The sequence below is a fragment of the Meleagris gallopavo genome, chromosome 3 (assembly GCF_000146605.3).
Source record: "Meleagris gallopavo isolate NT-WF06-2002-E0010 breed Aviagen turkey brand Nicholas breeding stock chromosome 3, Turkey_5.1, whole genome shotgun sequence".
Classification (NCBI taxonomy): Eukaryota; Metazoa; Chordata; class Aves; order Galliformes; family Phasianidae; genus Meleagris; species Meleagris gallopavo.
In genome coordinates, this window is record NC_015013.2 from 92187625 (window position 1) to 92208862 (window position 21238).

Consider the following 21238-nt stretch of genomic DNA (forward strand, 5'->3'; position numbering starts at 1 on the left):
TTTAGTCTGAAACCATTTTCCCTTGTCCTGTCACAACAAACCCTGCTAAAACGCCTGTTGCCTTCTTTCTTACAGCCCCTCTTTAGATACTGAAAGGGTGCTTTCAAGTCTCCCTGGAGTCTTTTCCAGGCTGAACAGCCCCAGCTCTCTCACTTTGTCATTTTAGGAGAGGTGCTCCATCCCTTGGATTATTTTTGTGACCCTCCCCCGGACGTGCTTTAAAAGGTGCATGTCTCTCTGAGAGACTGAGGACTCTGAAAATTTCAATTTATAGTAATGGAATTTTTCCTAGTTTGAGTCTTTCTTGCCTGTGACAGCAAGTGATAAGTTATCCCCCGTCCCTTCTTTAACCCACGTGATTTCTCATCCTATATTCTCGTGTTCTGTTGCAGAGGAGGAGTGAGGATGGCTGAGTGGGAGTCTGGCTGCTAGCAAGACTAACATGGCACAGCAAGAAACGGAAATGGGCGATTGCAAAGAGATGTTCTTGCAAGAGCTTTGTGGGAGGCCTGAAGCAGATTTCTTGAGGATATTTCATATCATAATGTAAATAAATTACCAGCAATCTATACTGACATGTGTCCAGAAAGGCTTATGGAAGTTATGGTAGATACTTTCCTTTATCCATACAACATTGTTTTTCACTTTAGTTTTCTCTTATTATCTCATTCATGCAGTTATCTTGTTGGAATTTGACTGAGAGCTGCCAGGTCTGGCAGCTTTACAGAAGCAATACTGCAGGGATGCTGCAGCTCCATGCCCCGAGTTCCAGCCAGCAGTGACCCTGAGCATGTATTTCCAGCAGGCACAGAGCAAAACATGTGCCCAGCTCCTGGGCCATCTGAGCTACTTGCTTTGTGGAGACTCCTGCTGATGCTGAAGCACCCTCACTCACTCCAGTTGTCCTGATCCCACTCCAGTTGCTGCATTCAGACCCTCATACACACACATGCATACCAGAGAGGCTTTTACATAGGAAGAGTTAGAAACGGGGTTTAAGAAGGAGATAGGACAGACTGCTCTGATGAGGCACAAGATACATATGGCAGACAAGTGTATCAAACCACAACCACCCTTACAAGCCCCTTTATCTTCTTAGTCCTTGTTTTCCTATGCCTGCTCCTTCCCAAATCATGTTAATCCTCCTTTTATCCCCTAAATATGCCACAAAATGTCTTGTGCAATCCCAAGATGCTATGTGCCATAATGTACCTCATAACCTGGGCAGTGCTTCCTGCCTTGGTCAAAATATAATGTGGAAGTGAAATGCTATGTAGATTCTGAAGAGACTTCTGCATTCATTTATTTTCAAATACAAGTCTAAACTTTATGTTTACCTACCTGAATATTACTGTGTTCACTATTCTCATGCAGTTATTTGTACTAGTTGTGTACTAAGAGCTTCAAGTAACAGCATGAGACAATGTCCATGATAGAGACAAGGTCTACATTGCAAACAGGAGAATGGAGTTGAGAAAGAAGAAAAAGTGTTCCATCTGGAATTTATTCCCTGAATAAATTCACTTTACTGCTTTAATACATTTACAAGTTTATTTGTTACACACATAAAGCAATGCAATATAAAATAATCATTCCACATCAGAACAAAATTAGCTTTATAGCATTATCATTGCAGTGCATCAGAAGTATTTTGAATACGTGCAGAATATACTCATGTAAAGTGCTGTAACCCTAGCGAATTGATTTCCATGAACAAATCTTAACAATTAAAATGCTGCAGATCAGAGGCTGAGATGGAAATCAGCTGATTGGTACCCACTCAGAATCTGGAGCTATGTCTTTTTCTTTCTTTCCTATTTAATTATTGTGATTTCTGTTGTTGTTGTTGTTATTATTACTGTAATTATCATTACATGCTATGTTGCTAACTGTTACATAGTAACTAACAAAATTAGGTTTTCATCTTCACCCCAGAGTACCAATAAATCCTGTCCAAACAGCACACAGCCTACAGGACAGGTCAGAAAATGACAAATAACAAATTTATTGAAATATACGCAATCCCCAATAATCACCTGTATTATTGATGACAAATACAGGAAAAATATGTGAAAAAGAACAACTTTACAGGTTGTAAATGATAGGAGGACAAGCAAAAGGCAGCATGATAAATGTACAAAAGCAATAACATAAAATGAAATAACAGTTTTGCACCATATATATTAAAATACACAACAGTGTTTACAAAATGCTGCAGCTAATTCATAAAAAAAAAAAAAAGTACATCAAGGAACATATTCTGCAGAAATGGACTGAATGACCACGCTATTATCTGCATCATTAATACCACTTAAGTCAAGACGTTAATTTTAGTCCATATGGCTGGACTTACGTATGCATTACTTTCAGGACAAATACTAAGCAGACTTGGTCACACACTAGCAACATTATAAGCTATTATCATTCTACTTGCTGCTGTTCTCTTCAACACAAACATACTCACTATTAAGCACTATGTGATATATACTCAAGAATGCCCTTGGAATTCAGCTGAACACAGCAAGAAATAAAAGGCATAGGTGTTATAAATCTCAATCTTGAGTTTCTTCTCTGATTTTTTTTTTTTTAAATAAGGTGCTATACTAAAGCTGAATAAGGATTTAATCACTGAGGACAAAAATAAAATTGTAGTGGTCCTCTCTGTTGTAGATGCATCTGTTAAATTAAATTAAAAACAGTTCGATTTTACTAGAATTACAGTTCAGAATTATCCCAGGCTTGATTCTCTAGTTAGCAGAAGTTGCAAATTCTAATTATCTCTGACAGCCTGGGTTTAAACATTAGGCTAGAAATGTTGAAAACGTTTTCTTCAGTTTTTCATCAGATAAATTTTGGATTCAGTTTATCTTTTGATAGGATTGAACATACCATACTGCTGTACTTCTTTTCAGGGAACTGCTTTCCTGAATTACTTTTCTGTCCATTGGAATATATGAAAGGGAACAGTCGAAACATAAGCAGTCTCATAACTGAACAGAACTTTGTTAATTCAACCCTGATGAATATTGTCGAGGGCATTTCTTAGCAGATCCCACACATCTTATTTTTAGTCCTCGAACTTCGATTGCAAAATTGTTTCAGAACTTCCCCCTCTCCTGATCAGAACACTTGTAGTTTACAGCTTATATTTTTTCATAGACAGAGTACAGCAGTTCATGCTACACCAAATTTTTGGCAAGCTACATCAACTTTTTCTTCACTTGCTCTTGTATCTCCACTAATTTACAATGAGCTTAAGCTTTCCTGCTTTTCAGCATATCACTTCTGTAACTAGTAGTTGCAGAGAGTAGTTGCAGTCCTAGACTTTTCTACCAGTACAGGATGTTATTTTTCCAGTTTATTCTTTCAGGAAATTATTTAAACATAAAAGATCTTTCAATCTTTTCTTTTTAAATGTATTTAGTAAAAGACCTGATAGAACTAAAAATAAAATTGCTAACAAAAAATATTTATAAATAATATGCAGTGATACCCTCAGTTGTCTCTATAGTTAAAGAAAATAAAGCAGAATAAAATGGACTGAAGTACTTAAGTGCAGTAAGTATAAATAAATATGAGAATAAGTATTTTAATACTGTACTAGCTACCTACACAATGCATAAGTCTTAAGAAAAAAAAAAGTTCACCTTTTATTGCAACTATAAAGCTAGGTCTTGCTACATTAGACAATCTCCACTCACAAAAGATCAATGTAATGCACTCAGCAAATGTAAATTACTGTCCAAAAATTTGAATTTGGATGAAATTTCCCCGCTTGAGCTCTTTATGCTTCACTTCAAAATATAACCAGCATATATTTATTTACCATTTGAAAGAGAAATGTACGTATTAAATTACTGGATTTACACTTTGTTCATTGCCACACTTCTTTGGATTTTCGGTGCTAGAAATACAGCTATAGTGTGCTTGATCTTGACTTAGGCAGAGTTGGAAAGACAGCGGAGTTTTGTTGATTCCTCTACCAGCACCCTTATTGTATGTTTTTCTGCTGCAGTTTTGAAATCGCAGTCATTGTGCCTACCAACCTGATTGTACTCTATTGGCAATACTCCTTCCACAGTCACTATCTCACATCTGATGTGCCAGCTGGGCTATGCTAACGTCACTTTCAGCACAGCAGAGGACAAGCAGATGAGAAGCAACACTAGTTGTGGTGGGCAACAGCATGCTCACGTATCATCATTCTGTTGCATAGGAACATGAAACCCATGCCGTCCTAGCTAAACTGGCATAAAGGGAGATATTTGAAGAAGCAGGTTATTAAATGCTTGGAGTCACAAGATAGCAGCTTTTGGTTGCCCACAAGATCTGTATATGATTTAGTCTCTGTGGTGACAAAGATCCAACTTGAAAAATCAGGCTCAATGTTTCCAAAGCACAGTTAATAGCTGCAGGTATTGTATTACATATTTTTCTATCTAAATCCAGGTAGAATTTCAATATTTAATGAATTTCATCATTGCTTTTCCACATTCTGATTGCTAGTTTTCTGAAGAGTCCTTTCCTTCTAATAATTAGGCACTAATTTCACTAATGTTTATGTTTTCTTACATTTCCTTCTTCCTTTTCTCTCTTTTTATGGTGCTCAGGATAATGGTATGATAGCCAAAAGGAAATGTGCATAATACAATAATGCTTCTGAATATGTTACTACAGGTACTAAGTCTCTATCCAAACCAACTGTCTTTAGCAGCATATTATTACAATAAATTAATATAAACAAAGCATTTGAAGATATCAGTTGCTTACCAAATGCAAAATTATTGAGGATTGCTAAACACTTTTACAATCAGTCCACCATCAGAGTGCTTACAGGACTCCATCTTTATGTAGTACCTCATTGACATAAGAGACTAGAGGTCTCTGGTTTTGCATGACTGCTTGCAGATGATCACCAAGAAATGTGACATCACACAGAATAAAATAAAATAAAAATAAAGCTTAAATAGTTTGTATTTTAAAGGAAAAACACAAACAATTGTTATTTTTTTCCATAGAAACTTGTGTAACGGTGCCCATAAGGAGGTTTCTAGTAGTCCAGTACTAAAGAGCTGAGGAGGCAGAAAAATGAAAAGAGTCAGTGAGCTGATAATAGAATCCACAGAACTAACTGCTCTGCCTTTAAGTTTCTGTACAAGGCAAGAGGAGAGCTTGTTTTGAAATGCTGGAAGCAGCACCACTCCATCCTACAGTGCCTGCTTTGGATAATATTGATTAAAATAAAAATCAGCTTTGAAGCTATGGTGTTGTAGCCCTTGTATAAACTATCCCACTGACTGTGAGAAGTGCCATATCTACTGTCCACTGCTTGTCTGTGGATGAGTAGGTTGTATTTTTCATCACTGACTTTCATACTGTGCAGAGTGATCAAGTGCCTGCACGAAGTTCTGAAAACCTTTGTTCTCAGGATGAGCCTCCTCCTTCTGATGACTTTCTCAAAGGTTTTCCATGTTACATCTGCAGCTGTGCAGCCGCCTTTAGATCTCAGAAGTTGAATGGACTCATCCAGGAACTGATGAACAAGGCTGTTTTATCCACACTGTAAGGAACACAAACATGGGTACAGCACCACTTAGTTCCTTCTTTTCATTTTTGTCTTATCAACTCAAAGAGATCTAAGAAAAAAAGGGAACCAGGACTAGGACAGCCACATCCCAGAAGACAGGAGACAGTGCTCTGAGCTACACAGAGACTTAGAGACTTAGAGCTGCTTGATAAACAGCAGCTGGAGACCAATTATTAGATTGATTCACAGAATGGCTTGGATTGGAAGGGTTGGAAGGCACCTCAAAGATCATCTAGTTCCAATTTTCCTGCTGTGTGCAGGGTTGCCAACCACACAATCAGGCACTATCCTGGGATCTAAGGACAAGGATATCCTTATACTTAAATTTGAGGATAAGGTTTGAATGAGAAAAGAAGTGCTTCTTAGATATTTTGGACTGATACATGGTTATGCTGGTTCACTCATTGAGTGGACTGGTACCAAACTAGAGCAGTACAGTCCCTGGCCTGGTCAGAATCAACTTGGAAAAGGAGTACTTTGTCCATTACTGAAAGGACAGTTTTTCTAGGCTAAAGGACAGTGGTTTTTAACAGCTTAACAACTGTTGCCAGACAATTAAAAAAAAAATCATCTAAATAAAATCAAAGAGGAGTTTTAGACAGCAAAGTAGAATAATTCACAGTAAAAACGGGCAAGGACCCTACAGCTAAACCTGTTTTTAATGAAAAGTTGAGGAACTTTCATGGCATGTTTGAACTCTGTTTCATAACAGGGCTCTTCCCAAAATGTGTGAATTTCTAAACTTAAACATGTACTCACCAACTATTCTTTCTTTTCAATTATTCCTGTGGAGGGAAAAAAAAAAAACAACACATTTTTGTACATTCTGATCTACACAACAGTTCGTTATAGTATATCATGTAGGTTCTAATTTGCCAAATATCGTCATGCTTTTGGATTGCTTGTTTGAGAGGATAACTTTTCTCACATTATGTAAAAGAGGTATTCTCTGTACCCCAGAGACTGAAAAGCTCTGACTGTATTTTTCTCCTTCTTGTGAAGAACAGCTTTGTTTATGAGTCTGGGCTGAAATATTCAGAAAGTCAGAAAGCCATACACTGGAGCATGGGTGGCCCTGATTTTGAATAATGACATAGTGACAAAGGGTAACATACTGTATTTTAGTAGTTGAGATATGTCTTTTTTCAATGAAAGGTTGATCAAAATCTATCAAAATGTTCTCCAGGTTTTGCCTTGTTGCTTCAAACTTCCCACATATTCAATTTAAATGCAAAAGATATGCCAGATTTGTCCTGCTGCCCTTGACATACACTCAACTCCTGAACCCCGACATTGTACTAGAAACAATGTCCTTTTGAGCTTGACTTTCACTACGCATTCAGATAAGCCCAAAGGTTTCAGTCTTAGCAGTAGTTTTGACATATTCAGAAGAACTTTCCTCTGCATAGAAAGTGGAATAATAGTAATTCATCAATCCTGCATGTGCATACACTTTTGCAACAAAGAGATTCGTGACCTTTTCTGAAGATGCAATTCAGACCTGCAAGTCTTTTTCTCCAGAAGGATCTAGAAGCTATAGCTCTGTCCAAAACTTTGATATAAATCAGATTGAAAAAGAGAAACATCAGCACCTTTATTCATCAGACTTAGCATTTCTAAAACATTTCTCAGACTATGGTGCAAGCCAAAAGCAAAACTCTGTATTGAACTTAATGGTGCACTGGGTTAATGAGGCATGTCTTGTTATGTTCATGTCTCTGCATGCTCATATTATGGCATACTAGATTCATCTTCATTTTCTGTGAACTGTTACAACACTTACTGCACATCATTAAAACTCAGTTTTTCAAAGTAAATAGAAAGTTTCTATGAATACAAATCAGTAACACAAAAAACCAAATCTGCATCAATAATTTCAGATCACGCCTTCTATCTTTTGCCATGAAAACAACAGAAGGAGGCTCTCCTTTCTCTCAGTATAAAATTTCTAAATTACATTATTCATCACATTAGTGCTACTTACCAAACTTTGTTGTTTTGAAAGATGTGACAAAACTGAAGAAAGATGACAGAGCAGCATCTTGGGACACAAGAACTGTGAAGTTTAAATGCAAAATCCTGTAATTGATTGAAGGCTACATTCTGTCCCCATATGCCCACATATTGATCTTATCAGGATCAATAAGAGTCATGGATTTTTATATAAGGAAAGATTTTGTCCGCAGACATCACTCAGCAAAAGATTGTGTTGAATATAAAGAAGGTCTGTACTTACAGACTAAAATTATCAAGAACAAAATGGCAGACAATCCTCCCAGAAAATACCTGCGAACATAACAGTAAAGTTTAGAGAAAAGCAAGGGATGCATAAACAGATGACTGGGTTAAGGAGGAGGCTTTTGCAGATAACCAACTACCACTTCTAGGTGATCAGCAACGTGAAACCTTAAGTTACTTGAGCTATTGAGGAAAACCACCTAGAAATAAGGATATCAACATTGCCAGCCTGAGAGAAACACTCATATTAATCACCTGGAAAGATACAGATCTATTCTGATTCTCCTCAGGCTTCCACAACCCTTGTCAAAAACATGCTTGACAAAGTAGGCATCTGCACACATATTTTTATGCATACTCATATAGCTGAGATATTTGCCTGCATTGACAATTGTGAAAATATGATAACATAAGATATATCTCTTTGCAAAATTGACTAATTTGTGTTTTATTCACCAGGTGAAACACAATAAGCATTAATATAAAAAGCAACAAAGTTAAAAAGGATTACCTTGTACATACTGAAATGATTAAGCACACCATCAGTGCAGCGATCTGAGCTAGAAAATTTGGCACTGAATTGGATTCTAAAAGAAAAATAAGGAAAACAATTCCCATGAATTTTCAAGAAAGTAAACACATGATAGAAGGTGTTACTAAAGATTACCCTCAGCCCATGAGACTAGCAGTTTCTCTCTGTTTTTATGAGGATTCACCTACACTGGCTCAAAGCAGAAATCTAATTTTCATGCTCTGGGTGTCTCCCAGGAGTCTTTTTCCCCCACAGCCATAGAGATTCTGTGCCCTTCAACGCTTGCAGAAAACAAGCACTTCTGAATAATTGCCTTTTTCATGTTTTGTTCCCATGCCCTTTCCTCCATTTTCCTCTTCTCTCTGCATTTTTCTTTTACGTTTATGGCTGAAAATAGGAGAGAAAAAGGAAGTAGGGAGAAATGAACAAGTAAATACCAATCTTAAGATTTCATTATTTTTAAGGAGTCATTTAATTTATTTTTTAAAGTACATTTTCATTTTTATTATGTACATCAGCATTTTTAATGTGAATATTTCTGCTTCACTCTAAAAATGAAGTTTATCAGGATAAGAATCTAACATACCTGACTTGTTCAGTGTATCTTCATTTCCATCTATCATAAACGGAGAGCAGGATGGTGAGGCAAACAGTGATTTCCCGGGCTCAATAAACTCCTCATCTTTGGTAAGAGAGGCTCCAATAGATGCTGGAATTTGCCCTTGTGGCACTAAGATGTTATATTCACAAGAAAAGTCTGAATTGTCTATAAAAAGTGGATGTATAAATGTGACTTCACAAAGGATGAGCTTTGAGAATTTGCAGTAATAGATTTTATGAAACAAACAAAACAACAACAATTGTAGGAAGGTTTTCAAATTGTTAGGGGCAGGAATGGCAAGTTCAATGTATGCAGGAGAAAATAAGCAGAGCAAAGACAGAACTATATAGAGCATAACACAATGATATTAAAATAACCAGGTGAAAGCAGCCTTAGCCAGATATGAATGACTGCAGAGCAAATGTCACTGGTGATGTCTTTGTGTTCAAACTCAGTCTATAAATGCCCTTTTGCCACAAAAGTCCTTATGGAATCACAGCCTCTGAATTTTAATGCCAGGAGCTCAGTTCACCATAATTTGATTGCTCATGTATCCTTTACCTGGACATTTTGGCAGACAATCCAAACAAAACCTAGAGGAGATATCACTCCCTGCCAAATACAGATTATAATGTGGCTAGATTACTTTGTACATGGTCAGAGCTTACCAGTATCAGTCTGACTGGCCTGTAGTTCACTGCATTTGTCAGGCCAAGGATCGTCTACATGGGAGGAATCCATAGTGTTGAGAATGGTGCTGCTAAGCCACTGGCTGGAGGCACTGAGACTGAACAAGCTGGCAAGAGAGCGTCTCATTTTCTTCCTTTGTCGGAATATCCTAGAAAGAAAAGGCTCATTGCTGAGGGATAGACTTACTTATTCTTAACAAGCAGGAGCAGAGCTAAAAAGCTTGTAGAACTGAAATGGAAGAACCAGGTTCTTGGTACTGTTCCCAGCTCTGCTGTGGACCTGGCTGTGACCACCAGGGATCACTACTGCACACTGCAGTAATGTCAGGGGATGTAGTAACAGCACAGTAATGCATCAGGATATTGTGATGCTTCATATTGTGGTACCAAATGATACTTCATTTGACAGACTTTAGTATTGCTCTGAGTATAGGGTCTTATGCTCCCCACAATTTTCATCCTACCATATACTAAAGTGACATAGACTGGATCCACTGTTCTTGTACTTTTTTGAACAATATGTTATATCTCATCCTAAACCAATGCTTTTTCTGAATTCAGGAGAAAGTTTTCACCAACAAAGAATGGCAGGTCCAGACTTTTCTTTTAACACTTATCTTTTTATTCCTTATCTTGATAACATCCCATTGGCAAAATGAGTTGTAGCTCTCATTTTCAACTCCAATTATAGCAACTGTGTACTGTACAGTTTTGGGGTAGTATGACTGCAAATCAAGTGATTTTAATTAAAAATTAAATCAGTTTAGATATTCTTATGAAGAGACAACTCCCTGAGCACAAGAAGGATGTGGAACTGTTGGAATGGGACCAGGAAGAGAGCAACAAAGATGATCAGAGGGCTGGAGCACCCCTTCTATAAAGAAAGATTGAGGGAGATGAGCTTGTTTAACTTGGAGAAGAGAAGGCTCTGGGGAGACCTCATTGCAACCTTCCAGTATTTGAAGGGAGCTTACAAGCAGGAGGGAGACCTATTTTTTACATGATCTGATAGTGATAGGACAAGGGGAAATGGCTTTAAACTAAAGGAGGGCACATCTAGGCTAGATGGTGGAAAGAAATTATTTACTCAGAGAGTGGTGAGGCACTGGAACAGGTTGCCCAAAGAAGTTCTGTATTGTCCCGGTGCTCACCATTGGAGGTGTTTCAATGCCAGGTTGAATGGGGCCTTGGGCAGCCTGATCTGGTGGGTGGCATCCCAGCCCATGGCAAGGGATTAAAAACAAATTATCTTTAAGGTCTCTTCCACCGTATGCCATTATATGTTTTTATGATACACATAAATAAAGAAAAAATAATAAATCATCTTAAGCCAAGCTAAATGCAGGCAGCCATGAAGGTATGTTCTGATAAGTCCAGAGATATTGAGCCTATCAACAGTATGGGGTAAAATCTGCATGTAGTTTGCTTACCGAACTAAGTTTTCTTTATAGGTAACGCTTGTCTGGGATGGTGACAGTGTTATGTTGCCATCTTCATCAGACAGAAAGCTGTCTTCTGTCAAAATGTAATAACCATTGGAAAGCAGCCGAGGGCTGCGGCGACATGTGAAGAGGGAGCCTCTCGAAGGGCTTGTGGAACAGCACCTGTAGGCAGTGCCATCATTGAGAAAGGTGCAAGCATAACTAAGGAGGAGAGAAGGAAAAACCTCTGATTCAGAGGATGTCTAGACAGTACAAGACCATGATTTCATGATAATAAATGTACATATGTCACTGACTCAGGTAACAGGAGCTGGCAGTGACATGGATTTAAAATATGCAGATAATGCTTAGGAGGTTTTCAGCCAACCACAGTGTGTTTGCATCACACTTTCCAGAGCATCAGACTACAAGAGGGTTTCACAACAGGTGCAGCATTTTCATGAATGCACTTAAGGCAGCCTGGCTTGAGAAGTGCATGGTGCATTTCTGTGGCAGTGCTTTTCACCAAGGAGATCTGCCACACCTACCCCAGCATGGTGCCCTCACAAGTATTACAATATTTTGCTCTGAAGCTACTGTTACAATCAAGTTATCACTTATGATGTCTACTTTCTTCTCAACAGCTTTGAGTCCAAGCAACCATTCAGTGATATTCACAAAAAACTAGGAAGACTCTGGATTGATTCAGTGTTTGAAACTGGGTTTCAGTAACAGGTTTCAGAATCCCATACAGCATGTCATGAAGGGGTACCATGATTTCAGTGGGGGGGAGGGAACGTGGAAGAAAGATATTCCAAAACCTCATAATTGCAAAGCTAGTGCTTTTAACTTTCCATGGAAGTATTTCATAAACTAGCTTCAGCACTTCATCTCTAGAAACTCTATAAAACCTGAACTGAAATAAAAGTAATATTAAACAAGTATAATTTTCTTCAATACCTTTGATAAATATGTTCTGAGAGACTGTGCCTGTGTTCTCCATCATGCGCTGTTGAACCTACAGAGGCCAAATAAGAGTTATTATCATATTCACTGACAACTTGCACAGTTGACAGGTCTTCATTGACAGGCACCTTGTGGAAATCAAAAGACCATAAATAAGCTAAACAAAAAGATAGGAAGAGAAAAATAAAAGGATGGAGGAAAGACACAGTGACTCTGGCAGGACTGTTTAATATCACCTCAGTCAGGACAGCACAGAACCAGAGCCAGCCATAGTCAAATATCTGTGCAGGTTATTACCTTGGGATATATAATGATTGGTACAAAAGCAATAGCTATAGTAATTTTAATGGTGTTTGCCCAGAAATCTGTTTCACGCTGAAAATAGTACACATACTTGTTATAGCTACAGAGTGGAACGGAAGGACCACCATTATCATTAAGGTATTTCATTGTCATTTTTTTCAGATAAAATTTGCTGACATGCCACAATAAGCATAGGGATAGAGACAGTGACAGAAATTGACACTAACTTTGTGGCAGGAGACTAAGGAAATAAATAGGATTTGTCTGGATTACCATGGCTCAAGTTTGCAATATGCTGCCAGATGTTCAGCAGCTGTCAGAGTCAATCTTACAAAATATGAGCAATGGCTAACCAGAGGGATATATTCATAACAGATTTATATCTTTTGCTACGTAGAATTACAGATGATATGATCTTTCCTTATCTCTCTGGTATCTTTAGAGCATCATGCTATTAGTAAATGCCTGTCATTCCCCTGTGAGAGAAGATATGTGAATAACAGGATTTTTTTTAAATGTTGAAGTACAAGCTGAGGCAAAGAAAATGCATAAAGGTCAGCATTCCCACTTTGGTAGTCTTGTTTACCCTCATTCAGAGCTCACTTGCCAGGTGCTGTCTGCAGACTGAGCCTTGGGGCTCAGCAGAGTTGCCAAAGAGATAATTAAAACTTGCTGAGCTATTTTTTGCAAACTAGCCCTATTATGCTATTCCCATACATACTGTTTCTCCAACATTCCAAAAACACATATTTCACTTTCTAGTGGGAAAAAAACAAACACGCTCTATATTTTTCTCCAGGCAAAAACAATCTGGAGTGGAGGTACAAGATGTCAAGCAGCATCAGCCAGAATCTCACACAACAAACTGCCCAAAAGACAGGCATTGCGTGTTTCCCTGACTGACATGTTGTAGACCTATGTTTCATACACAATTAGCTCCTGAAAGATTTTTTCTTACTGTAGGTAAAATCATGCATACAATCATGACTTTCAATTGTGCAAAAATATTACACTCAAAAAAAGAGGTTTATCTGAACACTAAATGAAAATGCAGGAAAAACTCAACAGGTGGTTAGCAGATCTACCCCAAGTTTTGTCAGCCACCCACGATCCTTCCACACCAAAGTGTTTTTATCAAAAGCCCAGACAAATGTACACAAATTTACTTCCTCGTGGTGTTGATGTAACATGTGACATTTCGTACATCTTGAAAAGGACTGGTTCATACACTCGGGAACAACAAATAATGTGGATTGCCTGTAAAAGAGTTTAAAAAAAACAAGGGAGGTATGATTGATTTTGCAACCTTTTAAAACCAAGGAGTATCAAGTATTAACATGAACATATAACACAGTATTAGTTACAATACACCACTGAATGTTATAGCTTTGACAAAAGTGATTGGCTCTATGGCAAATTTGTTTGAAAAGGAGTAGGAAGGAATACCTCTGCATCAATTATATCTACTATAGTTCTTAAACAATCTGAGAGTTAAACTTCTTTCCAGCTATTGAAACTTGTGTCATCACTGTATTGCACTTTACTCCCCTGGTTATGTTACAGCAACCACTCTTCAGGATAGTGACTTACATATGGACAGTGCTGTCATTAAAAAGTATTGACACAAACTGAACAAAGTGACAGAACAAACTACAGCCCATCTGCTGCTAGTAGAAGTGCCTCATAAAGTTGTGAGGTACGTGAGGTCTGTCCACAGGGCTCTTGTTTATCTGCCAGTCATCACAGAAGTAATACTTCAGATAAAACAGAGTATGTACATATGTTAAAATGGGAAGTGAGATCTCTACATATATATTACTGGAGAGATGATGAATTTCTCTCTTTCTAAGAAGTTTCTCAGCAGTTGTGATTTGCTTTTAAGCTATTTTAAGTAATGGCAAGGCCAGGCTTCTATAAACAGGCATGTAACAGGCAATTCAATGGATTGCTCCTCCAAACTCTCTAACGACAATTCGTGGCTTATACATTAATAAAGAGGGTTCTTGAAAGTCTTAATTCAGTGCTGGAGAAGACTTGTAAACATCATGTTGCAGACAATGCTGCACAGTGTTCTTGTTGTATTTAATATTCAGTTCCATTTGCGAGCTATTAATAGTGTGAGAAGAAATAGTAACAATAATAAGCAAGCCAAAACAAAGCTTCTGAACCACCACTGTACATTTAATCGGATGTATATGTAAACTACAAAATGAGCATCAATACAGAACTTTATGGCACGAGAAAAGTCCAACCGCTCTAAGAAATCTGAATAAAATTGAATTTAAGATGAACATGGCAATGTTTTATGACAAGAATTCAATTCAAAGCTTAAGGCAGCCTCTCCTTCATATCAGAACACCTGGAAACTTGTGTCATAATATAAAGAAAAAGTCATTGTGCAAAGCAGAACTTTCCCTCCCCAAAATAAGTTAATCCTTAACACAATGACAACCTCAATTGATAGCTAACTTGTGCATGTATACATTGTAAACATTTACATTAGTATTAAAATACAGGTCTAACTATTACAATAGTTGAACCTTAGGCAACCAGATTTATTCTATAGTACCTACCAAATAAAAGTGTCTACAAAAATATTTTTATTTATTCACACGTATCAGTCATTACTGAACAATTTTCATATCTTTTCTCCCTGCAGGTAATAATGATAACAACATCCAGAAAAAATGCAAACCTTCCTGAAGAGCAGAATATCAATAATTCAAAGGTTAATCATTTCTCAGCTAAGAGATAAATATACGTAAAATCTTTCAAACCTGGAAAATCCATTTCACAATGAAAAAATGTATGCCAAAAAGTTTCTCATCACCACCAGAGCCTTTGAGACGTGTGTGTAGGTTTCTGCAGCTTCCTGGAGCAGAACTGTACTGAGTTTTTGGAAGGGCAGGGCTGTGAAGTCCCTTGTTTCCTTTTGAAAACAGCCCATGCAATCAGAAGCACAGAGGCAGAGTGAGGTCATGCTTCCTGTCAAGAAGCCTCACATCAGAAGCATTCAGTTGGGAGAGTAAACTGAAGATTAAGATTAGCCCAGGGAACGAACGTTCCTGCCGACTGTTGTGATATACTAGCACACTGACTATAAATAACGGATAAACATTTGTTTCAAATACAATACTGAGAAGAAAGACAAAATCTTTTCTCATAAAGAAAAGTGGTGCAGAATTTTGTTTCACCTTCACTTTTCTACCTTACTCAGAAAACTCTGAAGTGCTATAAGCAAGTCACCCCGTGTATTCGGCGAAACAGCCAGCAAGCTGGTTTGGGAGCCTGACAGGCTTCGATTTAGGAATGCAAGACAGCTACCACAAAATCCACACAGAGCAGCAAGATATTTTACAAAAGATATTAAAGATAACAAGATATTATTCAAAAGAAGTCTTTGTCAAGAGTCCACAGTTGTTTATGTTCTGTGGTCAAAACATTATTGCTAATATATATCATGCAATATTAAGATCAATTTATTTGAACAGAGAAACCTTCTGAGTCCTGTCAATCAAAATGATTGAGCAGTTCTACAGAACTACTACATATACAAAAATAATTTAAACTAATTCACTTAATTTTTAAAAAACATCTAAGAATTATACAGCTGTGGGAGCAAAACTTTCTCCAGAAAAACAGGTAAAATATGCTAGCATCTCTCTTGTAGCCTTCTTGCATCACTGACAGAAATAAGACATGGGCCTTTAGTATGATTTAAGTGGTTTAATGACAGTTTTCTCCTTGGAGAAGGAAAAACAATTCCACTGATAACAAATGAAGAGAAAATTCTCACCTCACAGAAAAGCAGATGAAATAGGAACTAGACAATGTTACAAAAAAACTTCTGCATGATAGCCAATCTAAAATGAGTATTTTAAGGTCTTTTTGTTCAGAACTTTAATCATAGGACATATTCCTTCTTTGTATAACTTCTTTTAATTTATAGGATAATGCCAATGAGAAAATGTAGTGCAACACTATTTCCATGCATGTTTTCTACAGCCTTCCCTGTTGTTCCTCAAACTTCCTAGCCCAACCCAGGCTCCACCTCAGCCTGATGAGTTTAAATGATAAGAAACTAATACACTAGCAGTTTTGCTGTGCAGTAGTTTTAGGTCAGTTGCATAAATTGCAAATTCAACCAACGGAAGGAAATGAGAAATTACAGCAGTGAGCCCCACACATATTCCTGCTCTTCTCCCAGGCTTTCTCTACCAGCTGGTCCAGCTTGATCTTCACCAGTGGCTACTTACTGTGACTCTGCGGTCCCATCCCAATGGCTGCTGCTTTGTTTTTCTCTCTTCTGTCTATCGTCTCTCCAGTTGCTGCTTCACAAATGCAAGGGACCTCTGACTCAGGGTCTGACTCCAGTTGCTGTACTCACACCCTGTATACTTCTGTACTCACCACCTGAGAGGCCACATCTGTGTTCCATTTTGGGCCCTTCTCTACAAAAAAGGCATTGAGATCCTGGAGCATGTCCAGAGAAGGGCAACAAAGCTGTGAAGGATCTGGAGCGCAAGTCTTATGAGGAGCGGCTGAAGGAACTGGGATTTAGTTTAGACAATCTAACTGTTTAGATTGATTATGAAAGTTCACAAACTGGGACTTTAGGAATATCTGCAGTGACTAGAGGTGGTCAGAACAGACACAGCTGTTGGCCAAAAGTCTCTAGCTGCATCTTCTATCAAGAATTGCAGTAGCAACACTGATGCACTGACTGCTGGTATGAACTGGGATTGAGTGGGAATGGGGTTTGGGATGGCAGGAGAGGCACTATATGAATTACATGTGCTTAAAGCATGTCAACTAGCAGATCATCAAGCTGCCAGAACACATTTACATGCAGCATCTCAGGACATGCAAACAGAAATGGAAGGACAGTGAGTAAGCCAAGAAGGACGCTGTGAGGAGATGGATCACTGTCAGCTCTGCAGAGTACAAAGGGCACATACAAACCCAAGGACAATGTGGCCAACCTAGGAAGAAACCACAAGACGTGGTGAAGACTCAGTTGCCTATATTCCATATCAGCTCAGGTAAAGCTGGGCAGCCTACACGCACAGCAGTATTCAAAAGCTGAGCAGGCTACCTAGATACACATCTTTAGTGTACCAGCTCTATCTAGACAGATCTGAACTTTTGTTAGGGTGATGCCTCGCTACTTTACAAATCCCCTAATTCAAATCAATGCTTCTCTGGAAGTGATGTACTGCTTATCAGTGTACCTGAGACCATGGCTGATTTCTGTGACAGTTTTGATGTGATCTTCATGAAACGATAGTGGAAGGTCTTGTATTGCTGAGCAATGAAGGCTTCTAGACATCATATAATGCTAAAAGTCACAATATATACTGAAAAGGTATAGTTGGGAAGGTTACTGGTACCTGAGGCATGGATATTGGCAAACTACAGATAGTACTGATGTCATGGTCATTTCCATAACAAATTATACTGATGAGTGTGTAAATGAAGATAGATAGCAATTGGAAGTAATACTCTGATAATGTTTTTTAAAATATCTGCCTTGCATGCTGCTTTATGCACCATCCTTAGGAGCCATCTCTATTTTTATGTAAGTAACTACTGCAGATTGACAGTGACTGAATCCCTTTCTGTCTATATGCCAGTATTTAAACAAAATCCAAAGTTGTGAAGTTTGCACAGAAAGTTTGCAGGCTTTTCTGGAACTGTCTGCAGTTTTTCCAGCTGTTCCTATGTCATACTTGTCACATTTCCAGCTGAACTGAAGGTGCTTTCCTGGACTAACTCAACTGCTAGGGAGAGGAAAAGGCATATGCAGCCTTCATATACCATAGATGATTATGATATACTGGAGGCAGAGTGGGTTTACAGAATGGAAGCTATCCAGCACTGTATAATGATCAAGGATTTGAGTGTGACCTAGCAGGGAATTGAGAACTTAGACCAAAACTTCTAGAAACCTGTCAATGGGATGTCAGCACAGACCTAAAGGACAAATATCAATAAACAAGAAACTTATCCCATAAACAAATGTTTTGCAAGAATTTACAAGCAGAGTTGGACACTCAGAGCTCGTCTGTGTTGACAACCATCCTTCAGCCCTACAGACACACCAGGACTACAAAGGAGATAGGAAAATGTAACACGGATGATACAAAATGATTGGCATTGCCTGCTGGCAGATGTGACATCTGTTTTCATTCTCAGTGCTGGACTGCAAGAGGTTGAACAGATGTGAGTTTTGGAGTTACACTCTCCTTCGCTTGAAGTTGCAAATTCTCTCATCATATTTGTACTGGTAACTTCACAGCAAAACTTTCCTTGCTAGAGTGCATGTTTTGTAGCGATTTATCCATTAGACTCACCTTTCCTCTTACAGAATTATCTCTCAGTATCTCCATGTTTGAGATAAACGTTCAGCTGCTGAGCACCCAAACAGTGACTCCAATACAGTTGTCATCTTGGCAGGACTTTCCTTCCATCCCTTTCCCTCACCCACCATGAGATCAGCCCTTAAAAATGGCAGACTATGAAAGACTTGCCAATGGGATATGGGATGCTTGTGAGTAAAGTGCTCTGCTTATGCACCACAAGTTATAAATTGAATTTCAGTCTCAAAGGGAAATAAACTAGGAAACCAATGAACAATCAGAGCAGGCACAAGCAATTTTTTTCCATTCAGTTCTTAACAAGGCTCTTCAGTAAGTTCAGTAAAATGTTTACTGACATGTTCAGACCTCTCCAAAACCAAAACACATCCCAAAACATATAGCTGCAATATGTAAGGCAGAAGTAAGCAACACATTGCACAGCACTGCTTCCAAGACACAAACACAATGAAATCTCAGGAGGTCTAACATTCATTGGAAAACAATATTCATAGCACAGTGAATATTGAGTGTGCCCACAAGAAATATCAAATGGTTGCACTGGCAGTACTTTAGTACATGCAGCATGGCCCAGCAAAGCTGCCTTTGTCCAGAGCTGCTGCATCAGGGGGTAACAGGCTGGTAACCTATAACTTTAGCTGCCTCTCAGGATCTTTCTTCTTTCTTTGGATTGTGACTCTTTCACTGATGTTAGCATTACCTGTATAAAAGCACACTTTGCTACTAACCTGGCCTTAACAGTCCTCACATCTCAGCATCCTCATCATACTTCACTTACAGTACCGCTACAAGAGAACATAACTCCAGGTTTATAGCTTCATGTCACCTCTCCAACATGCATTAAAATACAGTGATGTGGCTGCAATACCTGTACAGCAAATGGCCAGCTCACTGGGAGAAGTCATTTCTTGAATTACATGCATCCTGCAAGGAACTAGGGAGAAACTGAGTAAAAAACTTAAAGGTGTCTTTAAAATGTGGAAAAGACCAGGGCTGGTGTAACTGATGCCAAGCAGGGTATCAAAATGGACAAAGGAAGTGGCAGGAAAAGCACAGATGATGATGGAGCAGAGCCAGGCTACACCTAAGCTCAGTACACAAACAAATTGATTAGGGCAGAGGTTCTAATGCTTGTTTGCTAGATGGAGGCCACACAGTCACTATTTAAATAGAAGCCTCAGTGGTCACTTTAAATGCCCTGCTACTGTAACAAGGATAAAAACAAAGATGGAGGTTTATTCCACGACTTTCTCCTTGTGATTATAATATCTGACGTTTAGAGTAGTTTTTTTATAGACTATTCCAATTGCTCACAATTAAAATAAATGGCAAAATAAGCAAACTGATGGCTGGGTGTCACAATAAAACACCTTTTTTTCCAATTGTTTGGTCATTTTCCCAATCTTTTCTGAACCCTTCCAGTTTTTGGATGGCTCTCCTGAGAAGTTGGTTATTTTAATAACAATGTACTGGTGACAAGCACAGAGATTATGTCACCTCCCCACTCCCACTCAGTATTTCTATGTGCTTGTGCTTTGCAAAGACTGCAGTAGTCTTTTTAACATCAACAACATACCGTGAGCTCATGCTCAGCTGATAATGAAATCCTCTTTCCCCTCCAAGTCTGTGAGTCACTGACTAGCAAGATAAAATTTCTAATCTAGTTTGGTTTCCAATTAATGCTCTGTATAATATTCACAATGCTGGCAATGTGCTTTGTAAAAAAGTTCAGCACCAAATTTTGCGAGGAGCAGAAATAATGAGATCTACTCTTGTGCATCCGCCTGCTTGTGTCTGGAGGGGTGGAGGCACAAACTTTCTCTGTCAACTCAGTTGCCCTTCCCTGCCCACCTGAGCATGTTAACAAAACAGGCTGGGGTAATGCTGTAAGGCCTCTATCCCTCTGCCAAACTTGAAGCAAGACAGAAGTTTCATAAGTAAAAGGAGAAAGGAAAAAGGCAAAGCAGATAGGAACACAGCCATACATACTCTGTTTTCCCAAGAGATTAGATTAAATGTCTGAGATATTTTTCTGCTAAAAATTAGAAAAAGCTCTTGGATACTTTTCCTCTCTCTGGCTGAGCAGAATGGAGGTCCATGAGTGAGAGTATGAATATATACATGTATATAGGGTTGATCCTTCCAGCAGCTGAGCTCTACTCAGTGGAAATGGGGCTCTGATGGGCTGATGGCTTATAGGAGGGTGTTGTTGGGGGGTTTCCCTGCTGCCATTGTCTCTCTGGCTCCTCTGTGGGTGTGTGGATGAGCTTTTATCAGTTAACTAAATACCCTAGTCCTGATGCCTCTGAAGCTTGCTACCAGCCTGGCCTCCATCTCCCGCAGTGAGGTGATGTGATGGTGCCACACATCACCCTGAGGCTTTCTTACACCAAAGCCTAACCCAGACAATCTCTGGCATTCAACCCCTGGCTTGACTCAACCACTGTGCTCAGCCACATCTCCTGTAGCTCTTCTATCTTTCCCCCATATTCTTCTCCTCAGGCAGAAGCATCTAACAGCATCC

The 21238-nt window shown here is 38.7% G+C and overlaps 1 protein-coding gene across 7 annotated transcripts; it reads right to left on the reverse strand.

Annotated features, from left to right (window-relative positions):
* Window positions 1-2575: 2575 nt before the first annotated feature.
* Window positions 2576-15677, reverse strand: TMEM71 (transmembrane protein 71). Of its 7 annotated transcripts, none has more exons than XM_019614272.2 (11): window positions 15115-15677; window positions 13504-13594; window positions 12029-12086; window positions 11078-11290; window positions 9627-9796; window positions 8944-9039; window positions 8337-8412; window positions 7824-7873; window positions 7572-7643; window positions 6347-6372; window positions 2576-5560 (listed from the first exon to the last, which is right to left on the reverse strand). In XM_019614272.2, exons 2-10 carry the CDS (start codon window positions 13541-13543, stop codon window positions 6350-6352), a joined length of 798 nt encoding a protein of 265 aa, XP_019469817.1. In that variant the 5' UTR covers window positions 13544-13594; window positions 15115-15677; the 3' UTR covers window positions 2576-5560; window positions 6347-6349. The 7 variants fall into 7 exon arrangements, with proteins under 7 accessions (XP_019469817.1, XP_019469815.1, XP_019469811.1 ...); XM_019614270.2 differs by having other exon boundaries at window positions 8944-9123; window positions 11078-11251; window positions 13542-13594; window positions 15115-15669; XM_019614266.2 differs by having other exon boundaries at window positions 8944-9123; window positions 13542-13594; window positions 15115-15669.
* Between the last annotated feature and the right edge of the window lie 5561 nt (window positions 15678-21238).